At 35.5% G+C, this 17,655-nt stretch overlaps 1 protein-coding gene across 1 annotated transcript in view; it reads right to left on the minus strand.

Moving 5' to 3' along the window:
- Nucleotides 1-17,655, minus strand: part of LOC110446892 (G-protein coupled receptor GRL101-like) — a 39,843-nt gene that overhangs the window by 15,616 nt on the left and 6,572 nt on the right. The window contains 11 exon segments of the mRNA XM_021492235.1: nt 890-1,250; nt 2,988-3,197; nt 3,759-3,884; nt 4,791-4,901; nt 5,143-5,325; nt 6,297-6,448; nt 6,981-7,059; nt 7,792-7,952; nt 8,796-8,841; nt 12,874-13,194; nt 17,566-17,639. Of these exon segments, the coding sequence (XP_021347910.1) occupies nt 890-1,250; nt 2,988-3,197; nt 3,759-3,884; nt 4,791-4,901; nt 5,143-5,325; nt 6,297-6,448; nt 6,981-7,059; nt 7,792-7,952; nt 8,796-8,841; nt 12,874-13,194; nt 17,566-17,639 (1,824 nt within the window).

Raw genomic sequence — 17,655 nt, forward strand, 5'->3', positions numbered from 1 at the left:
TTCTAGTCATTTCAGCCTTTAAGTAAATTTGTCATTTAATTCCGTCTAAATTTTTAAAAAGGAGGAAAGATGCAACACATCTTGTATTTCGTTCCGCTACAAATGTTTACAGTCTGTAATATTTACCAAGATGCGCACGCATCACGAGACAGACTAAAGCAGTCGTCTAGTGCGGGACATGAAACACTCCGGTAATAAGAGTAGTATGTATACTCTGTATGATTGCCAACTGAAAACAGCTCAATACTTTCAACTACATAACAGACATTTTCTGATATTTAACTAATCTTTTTTATTATTGTTTTTTTTTTCTCTCAAGTAGACGCGTAGGTACGAATGAGTAAATTGCAGCAAAGTTAGGTCCCTGAAACACCTTATCGAAGAGTATAATAAATAGAATAGCTCCTCGTATAATCTAACTGTATTGTGGAACAACCATATTTGTGACGACAGCAATAATATGGTACGCGTACATTCTTCAGTGACTCGTTAAAGGAAAGTATACAAAATCAAAGTCGACTGAAAGATTACGCACTGGGGAGGCAATGCCAATTCAGCAAGAGAATGTATGTAAGACATGAATGACCCCTTGACCCTGTAGTTGAACTATAAATAGCTTGGCCTTGGTGCTAGGTCTCCTCCAAGGTATGCTCAAATTTGACCTTTGTATGAATTTTGAATAAAATATGATAATAAAGGAAATCAGTGAAGCCATGACAATAAATATCAATGGAATGAGACGGACGTGCGTAACAATATTACCCCCCCCCCAAAAAAAATAATTAATAATAATAATAAAAATAAATAAATAAATAGAGATAAATAAAAAAGGCAGGGGCACTGTACCACCACATGTGACACTCAGTTTAACTACACTGAATATACTGACCCGAAGTGGTGACAGAGGCTTCCGACATTTCCACAGTAGGTTAAGTTTTGCATGTGTCTCCCGTCCAACTCGCTAGAAAACTGGATGGATGGTATACGCACTGAGTCGATGGACACTTTGTAGCAATGTTCCACTAGTTGGTAACAATCCCGTGAGTGTTTGATTAGAGCTTCGAGGATGTGTTCACTTTTGTATTGGACAGAGACAGGTTGTTCGTTAATCAGCATGATGGTGGTATACCCGATGTTTCCCGTAGTGAAATAGCAGTTTTTCTGTTCCGCCATCGTACCGACTAAAGGAGAGAACGGCCAGGTCATCAGTGCTACGTCATCTCTGTATGAGCAGTGGACAGCTTCATAACCTATTGACAACATAAATATGTTACCGATGACGTCATAATGTAGTAACTGTAGAGTACTCAAAATTTTCTTCTGAAATTAAACGATTTTTTGTCTTAATTTCTTTTTAGATTTTTTTTTTTAATCGAAAAAGAAATTAAGACAAAAAAATCGTTTAATTTCAGAAGAAAATTTTGTGTACCATTACGATGATTATATCTGGCAGGTGATTTACACACAGCTTTCGTTCGGCGCATACTTTTTTCAGTTTCGTTAAATATGTATTTTCACTCAGTATTGAATAAGTCATATTGTCGTTCTATATAGCATCAGTTCTCCTTTCACAAACCACTTAGCAGCCGTGTGAAATTGAAGGATTGTTGTTTCCGCGAATTTCTCAAAAAACCCAGAAACACTGATGCAAACATTGCCATAAACAGTAAATCAAAGAATTAAACATAGACAGCTATCATATCACGTACGTTGTTTTCCCATGTATGTGAAAATGTACCATTTTAGATTTAGAGACAGTTAGGGGTGTTGTGAACTTTGCTAACATATATTTATTTATGTGTTAATTAGTGTACGCAATGCAAATGATGGTTATCTACAAAATTGCTACTCGTACCTCCATTGTGTCAGAAATTTTGGACCACCTAAAGCTGCGCCCTCTAGCAGATTGACGTAGAGATGCTCGTCTGACCATGTATCATAACATTGTCAACCAGAAAGTCGCTATCGTAAAATCAGACAGATTAATCCCTACAGTTAGAAAATCCCGAACAAACCACCAGTTTTCGTATCAAATTCCCCACTCAAGAACCCAGACCAGAAAGGCATCATTCTTCCCTCGAACTATACCCGAATGGAATAAACTCCCACCTGACATTATTTCGAGCCCCACAACGGAATTATTCAAATCAGCCCTCTACCGTCACTTTTCAAACGCAAATAGACCATCTCGTATCTTATAAAAAAAATCTCTTTCCATTTTTCACTCCTCGTCTGACATTTTATCTTCAAATTGTTGAAGTTGGTAAGTACCATTTAGAAGTAGAAATACTTATTTTTCGAAATACATAAAATATTGAGTTTACCAAAAAGTCAAGTTTATATTATTTAAACTAGGGGAAGATACTTAAGAGAAATATTGCCTAAAATCGGACTTTATTTCCTGCCGCCAAATGTCTCCACTTAAGTGTTACATAATGGTTAAGATGCAATCATAAGTATCGTTTCAGAAATTACTTGTTTTACTGGTATCGTTCCAAACAATATAATAACATATCGGTACCTAATATGGATCGAAACAGTTAAACAACAGCTGAAAGATATTCAGTAGATATCGACATAGTTAATAATCACCATTTTCTAGGAGGAAGAAATTATATATGTAACCATCATGTGAGTTTTTTATGTGTAGTATACAACGTAAGGTATTAATTTAACCTCCTTTATAGTAATATGTGTGATTATCCGCTGCCGTACATTACACAAACAATACATTCATGCGAGAAAACAGTGTTACTTTTGAAGTTAAGTATTATTATTGAGAAGTGAAATTAGTGAAGTTTTATTTTTTTGCATTATGAAATTTTCCTATTTTGAATCTTTAAATAATTCGTGGTATAGGTATTCGAGTGTGTAGAATTGCGCAGTTAAAATTAATTTCGGGTCGATTATTAAAAGTAAAAAAAAGTGGATTTTTCCATTTCACAAAATACACCATTTGCAGCATGTATAAAATTTAAAATACTCACCATTGCTTTCAAGGTGCACTCTTACCGAAGTATCATTACACACTCGCTCGTGACAATGGGTCGAGCAGGAATATGTTGGGTTTCCAAGGTTACAGTCCTTCTCATTCTCATCACTTCCATCATAACAATCAGGAATCCTGTCACACATTCTATATATAGGTACATGTCTCTTGGATGGACATGGCCATACGGTCTGTATCTTAGGATAACCTAGAAAGGACCGTATCATTTTAGTAGAAGAACTATTGGAAGTCTTTCCAAAATTTGGCAATAAGCTGTAAATAACATATTTTAGGCCCAAAAAGATTGATTCCTTGGTTCTCAAGCCCGCGCGCAATTTAGGTCACCGCATTGCCGATTTTATCGTGAAAGTATCAAAATAAAACCGTGAATGCGCCAGCCGCCGTCTTTAAAAATACACAGGCAGGCNCTGAGAACCAAGTAATTAATTTTATTTGGCCTTAGTTCGGCCCACTTCATGTCGTTAACTGACCTTTCCATATTTGTTTCAAGTTATATTTCAGTTCTTTTATAGAAAGTGACAATTACATTTACAATCAGTTAAGTTTTCGTGACTTCTACTTTCGTGGTTGTGTTGCAATCAAGAAAACTGTACTCGCTCATTAACAGAAATACAGGATGTTTCTCAAATGAAATTTAATATAATCTTAATATATCGCTTCTTATAAACGTCTGGTAAAGTTTTTTCATGAAATGATATATTTCTTCAAATGTTGGGCGCGTGATTCGATGTTATGTTATGGTACCTACCGTTACATGTTGTTGACCATTCGTCCGATCCGTCTGCACACTCCCTCTCACTATCGCAGACGTCATAACCGGCGATGCATTGGCCGTTATGGCATGTCCACTGACCCCACAAACAAGTCGACTTAACTACCGAAAATATAAAAGTACAATTACGATATGTCATAATGTAATAATGTGCACATAGCTTGGTTAATCCATATAAAGAGTATCTGAATTAGTTTCCACTGCATAACCCAATATCATGACGTCACTTACGTTGAAAAAAATTCTTTAAGTAGATTCCTTCCATCGGTGGAAAAGTAATGCTGAAAAACGTAATGCGGCCTCACATTTTGTTTGAACGCATCATGGTCAACTAAATAAGGTGGCTACTGAAGTTTGAATCAAACCAACTGAATGGGGAATTAAACATAGATTCAGATATAAATGATGTTATACATGCTTGAAACTGATGAATTTCGTGCAGAAATGTGAATGGGTTTTTTTATGCAGGTTTTTCGGTCCTTTTGGCAACAGCATTCAAGTTGTTTGAAAATTTATGTTTTCGTGCTGCTGAAGATGTCTTGCTTCGATGTTCCGCCATAAAAAAGGATATGTCTCTAATCAAAACAAAAAAAACCACCAAGAAACTACATTAAAGACCGAGACAGAAGTAGGTTGTACAATGATGAGGTCATCTGTGTAATGAAAACAAAAAAGGAAATTTCATTCTTTTCAATTGATTCAATGTCAGTATCTTTTAATTTAAAATATCATCGGCGAGTTTATTATAAATTCCGATGGAAAGGGAACCTGTTTAGATTATTTTTATCGGGCATTGCTTCCTTAATATAACATTTATTGGTGCAAGATTGAAGTAAATATCCTCAAACACCTCAATTCATCGTGAGCTGATGACGTCATCTCATTGAAATATGTGACGTCAAAATGAGTGTTATAACATCGTATATGTTATACATTAAGACTAATTAATAGCTATATAAATGTAACAACGAATATAACGGCGTTTAAATAAACTCGTGACAAACTTACAACAGTTACGCTCGTCCGATCCGTCATAACAATCCTGGTAAAAATCACACACCAAGTTCAACGAGATGTAGTTTCCATTGTCACATCGGAAGTTTACCACGTTAGTCTCGCCTGTAGTAGAGAAGTGTCAAGAGCAAGAGCAACAAAACTTCCTTTTCTAGTTCCTTTCAAAGGGTATGTTATAAATGGCATATTGATCTCAGTTCACAGACAGAGGACGCAATTGAAAGTTATTCAAAAATCTATAAGATAATGCTAAATACAAGTGTTCAAGGGAGATAATTCTAAGCATAATGTGTCATGTTATATAGACCGCTTAGAAGAAGCAAGATAGAGAAGGACGTCGGCTTACTAGTGGAAGTCTGGCACGCTTGACTTTCGTCTGATTGATACATACAATCCGGGCGATGGTCACACACAAAGTAGGACAGGATGTACTCCCCTGTCTGGGTACACCGGAACAGGCGGTCAAAGACGTCCGGACTCGTCACGTTTACGTCACTTGATTCAGGTATACGTGTAGCTGGAATATAAGCTGACGGCATCATATTTCCAAAACACGTCATTGTACGTTAAATGACATATTTTGTATTAAACATCACATTGAAATAGACATATGACATGTTACTGCATTAATTTATTCATATTTATTCTTCTATTAATTATATTTATGATAACGCGTCATTGGTACTTTTTTGGTGTGTATCGATCAGGTAACTACTGGTGAAAAGGTTTAGCGAATGTATGTAAATTCTCTATAGTGTTATATTGGACACTACTATCAAAGTAGTAATACACATTAAATAAATGATAATATTGATACAATTTAACCATTCTATTCCTTTGGTAAGAAAAAGCAACACATTTTTCATCACATTGAAATAGACATATGACATGTTACTGCATTAATTTATTCATATTTATTCTTCTATTAATTATATGTATGATAACGCGTCATTGGTACTTTTTTGGTGTGTATCGATCAGGGAACTACTGGCGAAAAGGTTTAGCGAATGTATGTAAATTCTCTATAGTGTTATATTAGACACTACTATCAAAGTAGTAATACACATTCAATAAATGATAATATTGATACAATTTAACCATTCTATTCCTTTGGTAAGAAAAAGCAACACATTTTTCAGCATTAGTACAATGTATGGCCCTGTAAGTATGAGTTATATAACACTAAAAGTATTGCTTTGTATCCTCTGTTGTAACTCTAGGAGTATATCTAAAAGTGTATCAATTATAACTGATGCCGTGTGTGTTTGTCTCCTATGAGTGTTTCTATGATAATATCAATTACTATTTATAAGTGATATGTCTGGCTCTATTACACTGTTTGATTTTAATATCATTTCTAGACTTAAGAACAAAATGAGGTGAAATATTACATAAAGAAAACTTTTGGATATAACCGAATGAGGTGACTTGACCTGTGTATGAGGCAGGCATGTTAATTAAACATTTCTGTATGCGGAAAGCAACTATCAGTTGACGTACGCTGTTGTTCCGTTTCCACCTCCTTTTCGATGGAATCTAGGCAGATTGTATACCACGACAAGCATCTACTGTATACCCAGTTACTGAAAGTATCCCCTCTTATAGAAATAGATACACACGTGCTCTGCTTATCCACATAACCGTAGTCCATCCTGAAAAAGTGGTTTGAAACATTGCTTTCTAGAACAGGTGTGATGAAGAATAATTAAAAAATGGTACGAGTTGAAAAAAGCTGAAGGTGTCACCAAAACATGTCAGCGGGACATATGAAATATACCGCAATTTACAATTTTAAAAACAAACCAACACACTTATTTTGTATCGTAAACGGCTTTATCATATGTGAGAATTTTGCTGGCATCACGTTTAAATATTCGTGTTTTTCATCTATACTTTGTTAAGCTTTCTGCATCAGCAACAACATTTTTAATAGGTGCTGCCTGACCTCTTTTTCTAGTATTTTCGGAAATGTTCAGATACTTTTGTTTTAACAAATATGAGTTCAACGTTATTTCAGGATTGTAAAGGTGTTATGTAATTCTTCTATAAGAATACCAAGACTTGCTGTGATCCTTATTTAGTAATGTCATTAAAACTGAATGGTGGCGTTAAAGTCATTTTTAATGAAAGAAGTAAACTTACAACACTGCTTAATGTTTAAAACAAAACACTGGAAATACTTACCAGGCTGTGAAAGTCAGTCGTTTAGACATGTCTCTTTTGAAGTCTTTCCATTGAAAGTTTCTTTCTTCATTGATCAGTTCTGTTTCAAATTCATTGATGACCGACAAAAACATCGCAAACACATGAATTATAAATATCACCACAATCACTTAAAAATATACATCACGTGGAACGAAACTCAAACGAAATCTTGTTAAATATCCAAAAGGTTCCCACTTCCATGCTTTATTATGGAGTATTCACACTGACGGATTTATGTTGGCCAGAATAAACCCCCGTATTGATATACAATGAAATGAATTTCCTTCATTTTTGTTTAATCTGTGTCCTACATTTGTTACTTGGGAGAACAATTGGATGATTGCATTATATAAAGAGGCTTACGCAAATTGCAGATTGGGAAATTTAATAAGAAAGAGAAAACACAACAAAGCGTTCTGCAACAAGTTTCGGTAATCAAACTCAACACTCAGATCACTCGACAGATTGTGACGGTATTATACATATATCACGATAACACTAAGAGTACTGTCAACATAGATAATGTAAACTATGTTTTATGATTGTATAATAAGATCATTGACAGAAAATACCTTATGCCCTACCTGACACCCAAATAAGCATGGATATAAAATATATATCTGATTGCTTTATTTAAAGGATGAAAGAAATGGAGGAATTATATTTTTGTAATTGTTCTACCGGTATNGGGGGGGTCATATCTATACACATGGTAAATAATACATACAATCTCAATGAAATACATTTATAGAGACTGTTAAAGAATTTGAAGTGTGATTAACAAACTTACTAATCGGGAAAAGTGGTTCTAAACCAGGTAACACTCCTTCCTGGTGAACGTATTTAGAAATTATGTCCGACGCCACTAGTTGTTCTTTCCAGTGAGTAATAGAGAAATCGTCACTCCATTGCCTTCGCTTGCCAATGTCACTTACAGACAAGCAACCCTTTCTAAAACAAAAACAAATTTTGAATTGTGTACCACAAAGAGGACAAAACAAAATAACCTGTTTATTCGAACATGCTAATACATGTACTTGTTTTTTTTTGTTTTTCTTTGAAAGCAAAGGTGCATATATAATGGTGATTAAAAAAATCCGCAACAATATTATTTAAATTAAGTCTTCTCATTGACCCGAACATTTCATTAATTTCATAATGACACATAATATTTAGGGGATATCCAATGGTTTCCAGATGAATAAAATTTACATAACGATTGTGATTTTTTTCCAACTACATTTGAAAAAGAAGACAGTGTTTGTAATACTACGAACACGCACCTTATTATCTATTGATCATTTCTAAAGACGAAAACAAATTGCCAACCACCCACCATAAATCATATTGTGTAGTTTCATTTAACGCCACAGTCAAATGGCACATTTGTTTTGTTAGGTCAAAGTTCTTTCCATATTTTCACCAATGAATTATCATGTACATGTATATAAGATTCTTCATATATCACCGGTAGAATTGCTATAAACCGATTTTAATTTAGGGTCTGCAAACATATATTAATCCCGATAATTATCTAGTTTGTATTTAAAATGACTATTCACTTTTTTCGCTGCAGCACTGTTTTCACTGCCTGATGATCATTTACAGTCGCATGTGAAATATATTATGCACGTAATTGTTCATTGAATGAAGGGCTTTTGAACTAATTCTACAACCTGTCGGCCCTGAATATATCCAAACCGCCAATTCTTCCCCTGAACTCATTTACTTTATTTTTAATATTACCTATTAAGTAAGATTCAAAGAAACAATAGATATAAACAGTATACTTACCCTCGTACATATATACCATCTACTTCATCTTTGTCTATGCAGGTGTCTACAAGCCAGAACATACCAAAACGTAACGACGAGCAAAATCGTGTCATCAGATTGGCAACCGAAGCAATAACATCCCATTAAATCAAAGAACATTATTTCAAATGTTTTCTTTTGTCACATTGGATGTTTTGCCTTCATGCATGAATGGCTCCTCCAGTTACACTCGTTATGCCTTTAATGCATTGGATAATCTTACAAAATTGTTTGTGCATTTTTTGTGCATACATTTTGTACTCCCTCATGGTAAAAAAGAAACTTTCCGATGATGCAGGTGTGTTCCCTATTTATACTCCGTGTGTAACCCTCTGATATATTGGGTATTCTATCTTGGTATATACTGGGTGTTATCCTCTGATATATTGGGTATTCTACCTTGATATATACTGGGTGTTACCCTCTGATATATTGGGTATTCTATCTTGGTATATACTGGGTGTTATCCTCTGATATATTGGGTATTCTAGCTTGGTATATACTGGGTGTTATCCTCTGATATATTGGGTATTCTATCTTGGTATATACTGGGTGATATCCTCTGATATATTGGGTATTCTACCTTGGTATATACTGGGTGTTATCCTCTGATATATTGGGTATTCTACCTTGGTATATACTGGGTGTTATCCTCTGATATATTGGGTATTCTACCTTGGTATATACTGGGTGTTATCCTCTGATATATTGGGTATTCTACCTTGGTATATACTGGGTGTTATCCTCTGATATATTGGGTATTCTACCTTGGTATATACTGGGTGTTATCCTCTGATATATTGGGTATTCTACCTTGATATATACTGGGTGTTATCCTCTGATATATTGGGTATTCTACCTTGGTATATACTGGGTGTTATCCTCTGATATATTGGGTATTCTACCTTGATATATACTGGGTGTTATCCTCTGATATATTGGGTATTCTACCTTGGTATATACTGGGTGTTATCCTCTGATATATTGAGTATTCTACCTTGGTATATACTGGGTGTTATCCTCTGATATATTGGGTATTCTACCTTGATATATACTGGGTGTTATCCTCTGATATATTGGGTATTCTACCTTGGTATATACTTGGTGTTATCCTCTAATACATAGGGCATTATATCTTGATATATACTGGGTGTTATTCTCTAATATATTTGGTATTCTACCTTGGTATATACTGGGTGTTCCCTCTGAATTTTTGGTTATTCTACCTTGATATATACTGGGTGTTATCCTCTGATATATTGGCTTTTCTACCTTGGTATATACTGGATGTTATTCTCTGATATATTTGCTATTCCTCCTTGGTATATGCGTGGTGTTATCCTCTGATATATTGGCTATGCTACCTTAGTATATAATATGTGTTATCCTCTGATATATTGGCTATGCTACCTTAGTATATAATATGTGCTATCCTCTGATATATTGGGTATTCTATCTTCGCATATCCTTTGTGTTACCCTCTGATATATCGGCTATGCTACCTTGATATATATCCTCAGATATATTGGCGATGCTTCCTTGTTATATCCTGGGTGTTATCCTCGGATATATTGACTATGCTGTCATGTTATATGCGTGTTATCCTCTGATATATTGGGTATTCTACCTTGATCTATACTTGGTGTTACCCTCTGATATATTGGCTATGCTACCTTGGCATATTCCGTGTGTTATCCTCTGAAATATTGGCTATTCTTCCTTGGTATATACTGAGTGTTATTCTCTGATATATTGGCTATTCCTCCTTGGTATATACTGGGTGTTATTTTCTGATATATTGAGTATTCTATCTTTGTATATACTTGGTGTTTTCCTCTGATATATTGGGTATTCTATCTTGGTATATACTGGGTGTTATCCTCTGATATATTGGGTATTCTACCTTGATATATACTTGGTGTTTTCCTCTGATATATTGGGTATTCTACCTTGGTATATACTTGGTGTTATCCTCTAATACATAGGGCATTATATCTTGATATATACTGGGTGTTATTCTCTAATATATTTGGTATTCTACCTTGGTATATACTGGGTGTTCCCTCTGAATTTTTGGTTATTCTACCTTGATATATACTGGGTGTTATCCTCTGATATATTGGCTTTTCTACCTTGGTATATACTGGATGTTATTCTCTGATATATTTGCTATTCCTCCTTGGTATATGCGTGGTGTTATCCTCTGATATATTGGCTATGCTACCTTAGTATATAATATGTGTTATCCTCTGATATATTGGCTATGCTACCTTAGTATATAATATGTGCTATCCTCTGATATATTGGGTGTTCTATCTTCGCATATCCTTTGTGTTACCCTCTGATATATCGGCTATGCTACCTTGATATATATCCTCAGATATATTGGCTATGCTTCCTTGTTATATCCTAGGTGTTATCCTCGGATATATTGACTATGCTGTCATGTTATATGCGTGTTATCCTCTGATATATTGGGTATTCTACCTTGATATATACTTGGTGTTATCCTCTGATATATTGGGTATTCTTCCTTGGTATATACTGGGTGTTACCCTCTGATATGTTGGTTATTCTACCTTGATATATACTGGGTGTTACCCTCTGATATGTTGGTTATTCTACCTTGATATATACTGGGTGTTATCCTCTGATATATTTGCTTTCCTACCTTGGTATATACTGAGTGTTATTCTCTGATATATTGGCTATTCTTCCTTGGTATATACTGAGTGTTATTCTCTGATATATTGGCTATTCCTCCTTGGTATATACTGGGGGTTACCCTCTGATATGTTGGTTATTCTACCTTGGTATATACTGGGTGTTATCCTCTGATATATTGGCTATTCTACCTTGGTATATACTGTGTGTTATCCTCTGATATATTTGCTTTTCTACCTTGGTATATACTGAGTGTTATTCTCTGATATATTGGCTATTCCTCCTTGGTATATACTGGGTGTTACCCTCTGATATGTTGGTTATTCTACCTTGATATATACTGGGTGTTACCCTCTGATATATTGGGTTTTATATCTTGATATATACTGGGTGTTACCCTCTGATATATTGGGTATTCTATCTTGATAAATACTGGGTGTTACCCTCTGATATATTGGGTATTATATTTTGATATATACTGGGTGTTATCCTCTGATATATTGGGTATTATATTTTGATATATACTGGGTGTTACCCTCTGATATATTGGGTTTTATATGTTGATATATACTGGGTGTTAACCTCTGATATATTGGGTATTTTTATCTTGATATATACTGGGTGGTATCCTTTGATATATTGAGTATTCTTTCTTGGTATATACGTGGTGTTATCCTTTGATATATTGGCTATGCTACCGTGATACATACTGGATGTTATCCTCTGATATATTGGGTATTCTACCTTGGTATATACTGGATGTTATCCTCTGATATATTGGGTATTCTACCTTGGTCTATACTGGGTGTTATCTTCCGTTATAGATGATAGTCTACCGTGATATCTAGTGGTATTATCCGCCGTTGTACTTGACACAATTTGTAATCTATCTTGGTAAACACTGGTGTTATCCTCTGATATTCTACTTCATATACTGGGGTTTTCTATCTTGGTTTAAGCGTTCATGTATATACTTGGTGTTATCCTCTAATAAATGGGTATTCTCCCTGGGTATATGCCCGGTGTTATTGCCAGATAAACCAGATATTTTACTTGGTGTTATTCTCGGATGTACTTTATACTCTGCCTTGGTAAATGACACATTACAGTACATGTTTAGTTCCGCTCTACTCATACTGTATTTGTGCATGGAGTTATATCCCTTGTTACATTGTACACTCTCCACTATATGTATAGATATGTGTTGAAATACAAATGATGAACACGTCTCGTCGTTGTGTGTTGTCATTCCTAGATCATTGTGCATCGCCAGGCAATTGTTAAGTCCTCACCAACAGTAACAAATAATTAAACATTATAGTAAATACTGGTTGTTATCCTCTGATTTCCTAAATATTCTGCCTTAAAGCATAAAGCATGTAACTGTACTTACCGTAAGAAACAGACACGTTGTGCAGCGCGGAAGTGGAAGTATTTGTGTCCTTCTGAACACTCGTACGGCACTCATACATGCTGCCGTCTTGGATGGAACAATACTCAATTTGTAAAACACTCAACGTGGTATGATCGGGGTTGGTTGTTGTTGTTATTGTCGTCCTGTACTTCCATCTGCCCTGGTCTGGTTCTATCTTGACGTTGGTTCTGTTCCCGACGAGGAACCATGTTAGGGGTAACATTGATGGATAGGGGGCTGTACACGTCAACGTCAAATTTTCCTGGAATTTCAGCTCGTCAGGCCCAGTTACAGCGAACGCTTTGGAGAAAAACACAAAGAATGCACTTTTGTATTACAATACAATACCAGTACCTTAATGTTTTGCTCATTGCCCGGGGATTTTTGATTATTCACTTTAAAATGCCTTTGTATATCTGATGAAACGGGTAATGAGACGATGCTCTAAAACATGCAGGCTATGCGTTATCTTTCAAATCCAAATCTTATACTTTTGCAAATATAAGCAAAACCACAACAAAATGAAAGACATTATCAGGCCGTATCATCGATCGTGTGCCTGAAAATTGAGTCATATATTTGGGTTAAAACATGTACGTGGAGTACTCGAAGTCCCCATATATGTTAACCCTCAGAGTAGTGAATGGTACTTAAACATATCAAGGATATATAGATTCAACTCACATTTGAATCTTAACATTGATAGATAGCTAGGTAAGTAAGGGTGAGAGCTCTGTTTAACTAACGTTTAAAATTGAACCTAGTATTTACTGCGGATAATAGTTCGTATATAGCAGGTAACCTGCGGACAATACGCAGACTTTATTTCCTAAACACAATACGTTCAGGTGTGCAAGCAATATGACGAAGTAGTCAATACGCACGAAATAACGGTAAATCGATTTACTCTGGTAGTTTGTAAAGGTAAAGGTTACCACTGCATCAGTTATAATCGCAAAAAGAAGTAAAATGCAGAGTTGCCCTCCCTACTTAAAAGCAGATGTAGTAGCCAAAAAGGAGAGGAAATGCAGNCGAGGTGCCCCCCCCCCCCCCCCCATATAGCAGATATAGTAACCACAATGGAGCAATATGCAAAGTTATCCCCTTTACTTTATAGCAGATGCAGTTGCCAAAAAGGAGTAAAATGCAGAGTTGCCCCCCCCCTATGATATACCAGATGTAGTAGCCAAAATGGAGTGAAATGCAGAGTTGTCCCTCCTACTATGTAGTAGCCAAAAAAGAGTTGTCCACTCTACTTTATAGCAGATGTAGTAGCAAAAAATGAGTAAAATGCAGAGTTGCCCCCCCCCCTATTATATATCAGATGTAGTAGCCAAAAGGGAGTGAAATGCAGAGTTGCCCCTCCTACTATGAAGTAGCTAAAAAGAGTAGTCCCCGCTACTATATAGCAGATGTAGTAGCCAAAAAGTAGTGAAATGCAGAGTTGTCCCCCCCCCCTATTATATAGCAGATGTAGTAGCCAAAAGGGAGTGAAATGCAGAGTTGCCCCCCAAATATATAGCAGATGTAGTTGTCAAAAATGAGTAAAATGCAGAGTTGCCCCCCAACTTTATAGAAGATGTAGTAGCCAAAAAAAGAGGTAAATGCAGAGTTGTCCCTCCTACTATGTAGTAGCCAAAAAGGAGCAATATGCAGAGTTGTCCCCCCTAAACATTCCTTATTTCTTGGACGCTTGCAAAAATGTCAGTTTTTTCTATGTTTGTGTTGATGCAAATCGACAGAAGTAGAAATATGTTTTTAATAATGTAAACAAAATCAATGACAAAATGGTATCACACATAAAGTATTGCACTGCCCTGATAGATAATATTGGGACATTTTGGGCTCTGCTTTAACGCCAGTTGATGGCGATATGAATCGTAAGATGATCGCTGTTACTGAACTATTTAAACATAAGTATTAACGATTTCAGATATGTCTGCTTAGTAATGTAGCATTCCCATCAATTTCCTGTCCTAAGAAAAGGGTATATAATGATTGTTTTTCATAGTGTGGGGGAAAACATATTTGAACAGACTTAAGTGGAAGAAGTGCCAGGCGTGGATCTGGTCTGAAGATCGAAATGGAAAGACCGATCGATCATCTGACAAACTAGGTCATTTTGTAGGCTGATTACGACATACCAGTATATCAACTTTATCCAGTTTCATCGTATCAAAAATATCAATAAAAAAATAACATATTGGGAAAAATCCCAAGAACGGGTGTTTGGCAACTTAAGAAGCTTTCCCCAAAGGGTTGAGGGATTCTATTAATCTTACATTGGTGTCCCTTATGGCAAAGATGCATTTTGCATACGTATTTCTATTTATGACTGCATCTGGCATAAGCTTCTTCTACTACCGAAGTGATTGTGTGTTCAGATCAAAATGTTTTAGGTTTAAAAACGATTCAAAAGATCAAAATTAAGCGAGTCAATATACATGTGTAGCTACGAAGTTGTTACGAAATTGAAATGCACATATTTAGTTTGGGCTCTATCAGAGGATTGCGTGCGCACTGCCGTGAGCAAGTATTGATCCGTCTGTAACCATGTGCTCCTGAAGCTGATGTTGATGCTTGTTTTGTTAACCAAACGTAATGTGATTGGATGAGTATGCACAACGACGAATGTGCATCGATAGGATATAACTTGAAATCCAGCAATTCGAATTTTACTTTATCATGTATCCGTCACACACCGAACATCGAACGTTAATAATTCCGGTAGATGCCACATGTGTTTACAAATATCAATACATATCAAGTACAATGTAGTAAAATATCCCCATATCGTTTCACAATATCCGGAATGTATTGTAATGATTTAGTTTGAACAATTAAATCATCCCTAGGTGGTTAAAGGACAGATTTATTAGTAATAATGTTACGAAATTATTTATACTGATTATATGACATGAATAAAATCCTTTATCCCATGTTTTGTTTTTGCTGGATAAAGGGTCCAGAATTCAGGGTCATTTAAACGTTGTTGGTTTTTTTTGCTTGACAAAAGGATTTAATTTTGATAGATTATTTCAAATTCATGTATTTTATTTTGGCAAAACTATGAAGCAAAATGAAAAGTTGTATAAAATAAATTTTGACATGTTACTTCAGACAAAATACAAGCTTCTGGCTCATTAAAAAAAGCAAGTTGCAGAAATATTGATTACAAAATAAGTAAAACAAGGCAAAGTATTGCAAGGCAATTCATAGTCACCCACCGGTAATGATTTCCATGTTTACAAAACAGCACACTTATGTCAGGAAGCATAGGTTACAGGGAGGTCATCGTGACCTACTTCTTGCAATACCCCATCCCAATATGTCCTTGTACACCAAATATGCTTACTCAAGGTAATATAGTATAGAACATATGCCAGGGACAAACTTTTTCAAAAGTAAAGTTCAAAGGTCAAGTCATACGTCACAGTTACCTAATTCTTGCACTCCGCAAGCCGCCATCCCGATATGTCTTTGTTGACGAAGTATGGTTACTCCAGATGAAATAGTATAGAAGATATGCTCCGGACAAACATTTTCAAAAGTGAAGGTCATAAGTGAAGTGATGGGTCACAGTTATCTAATTCTCGCTCTCTGCACTCCTCCATCCCCAGATGCCATGGTACATCACATCTGGTTACTCCAGGTGGAATAGTATAAAAAATATGCCCCGGACAAACATTTTCAAAAGTTAAGGTCAAAGGTCAAAGAATAGGTCACAGTGAGGTCATAGTGACCTTCGTTTTGCACTGTGCACTCCGCCATCCTAAGATGTCTTAGTATACCAAAGCTCGTTACTCCAGGTGTAATAGTATAGAAGATAAGTCCAACACAAACTTCTCGGACGGACGGACGGACGAACGGAAGGACGGACGGAGTGCAAACCTATAGTTCCCCCTGGGAATCGGTAGGGGATTTATATTGATCATGATTTCTTTTCAAAGTGACCAAAAGAAGGTGACCTTATGTTAATACTTTTTAGGTGAATGCCATGAAAAAAAGGAGGGTGATATTAATTTATTGAAAATCCTGGAGGATAAATAAAATGTATGTACATGTAGCCCTCGAGACGCTTTGGGAGGTAATGCTATTTCTGGGTGATAATTGATTTTCGCAATATCACTACGTTCATTGTAAAAAGGAATGGTTTATTGAGGACTATTTCAAAACATAAATCTATTATCAAAGTAAATTTAAGGATTTGAAGATCTGCCACATTATCCCCACTTTAGCGGTTGAGGACTTTTATACTTTGCAATTAACTCTATGATGATTATATGCATCGTTATAAATTTTACGCTCAAAGCAACTTGGGACGTATTTTACAATTTTTTTTTTTTAAGTTATTCTGAAGTCAAAAAGATAAAAACCTTCATTAGTGTAAGATATTCGTTAAAATATTTGTTAAATGATAACAATCTAAAGTATAGTTCAATTAAAGGTCAATATCACAAATAAAAATACAAAACAAAACAATATCTCTCGGAATGTAGTGTTTATGTAACACGATGCAATTATGTGATTCGTGCAAATAACGTTCCATGTCATTACGATAACATCAGATAATGAAGTTTTCTGTATTCAACTACATGAACATATGAGTAAGAAAAATCATTATAAAACATTTTTAAAATATAGTCATGTTCAAACGTCATGTTAACTTACATTCATTAGCTAGGTCACACGCTATAAACATGAATAGCAGGGTTATCACTCCAAAACCATACATGATGATGTACCTGCAAATAACAACGG

The sequence above is a fragment of the Mizuhopecten yessoensis genome, unplaced genomic scaffold (genome assembly GCF_002113885.1).
Source record: "Mizuhopecten yessoensis strain PY_sf001 unplaced genomic scaffold, ASM211388v2 scaffold3023, whole genome shotgun sequence".
NCBI classification, from domain to species: Eukaryota; Metazoa; Mollusca; class Bivalvia; order Pectinida; family Pectinidae; genus Mizuhopecten; species Mizuhopecten yessoensis.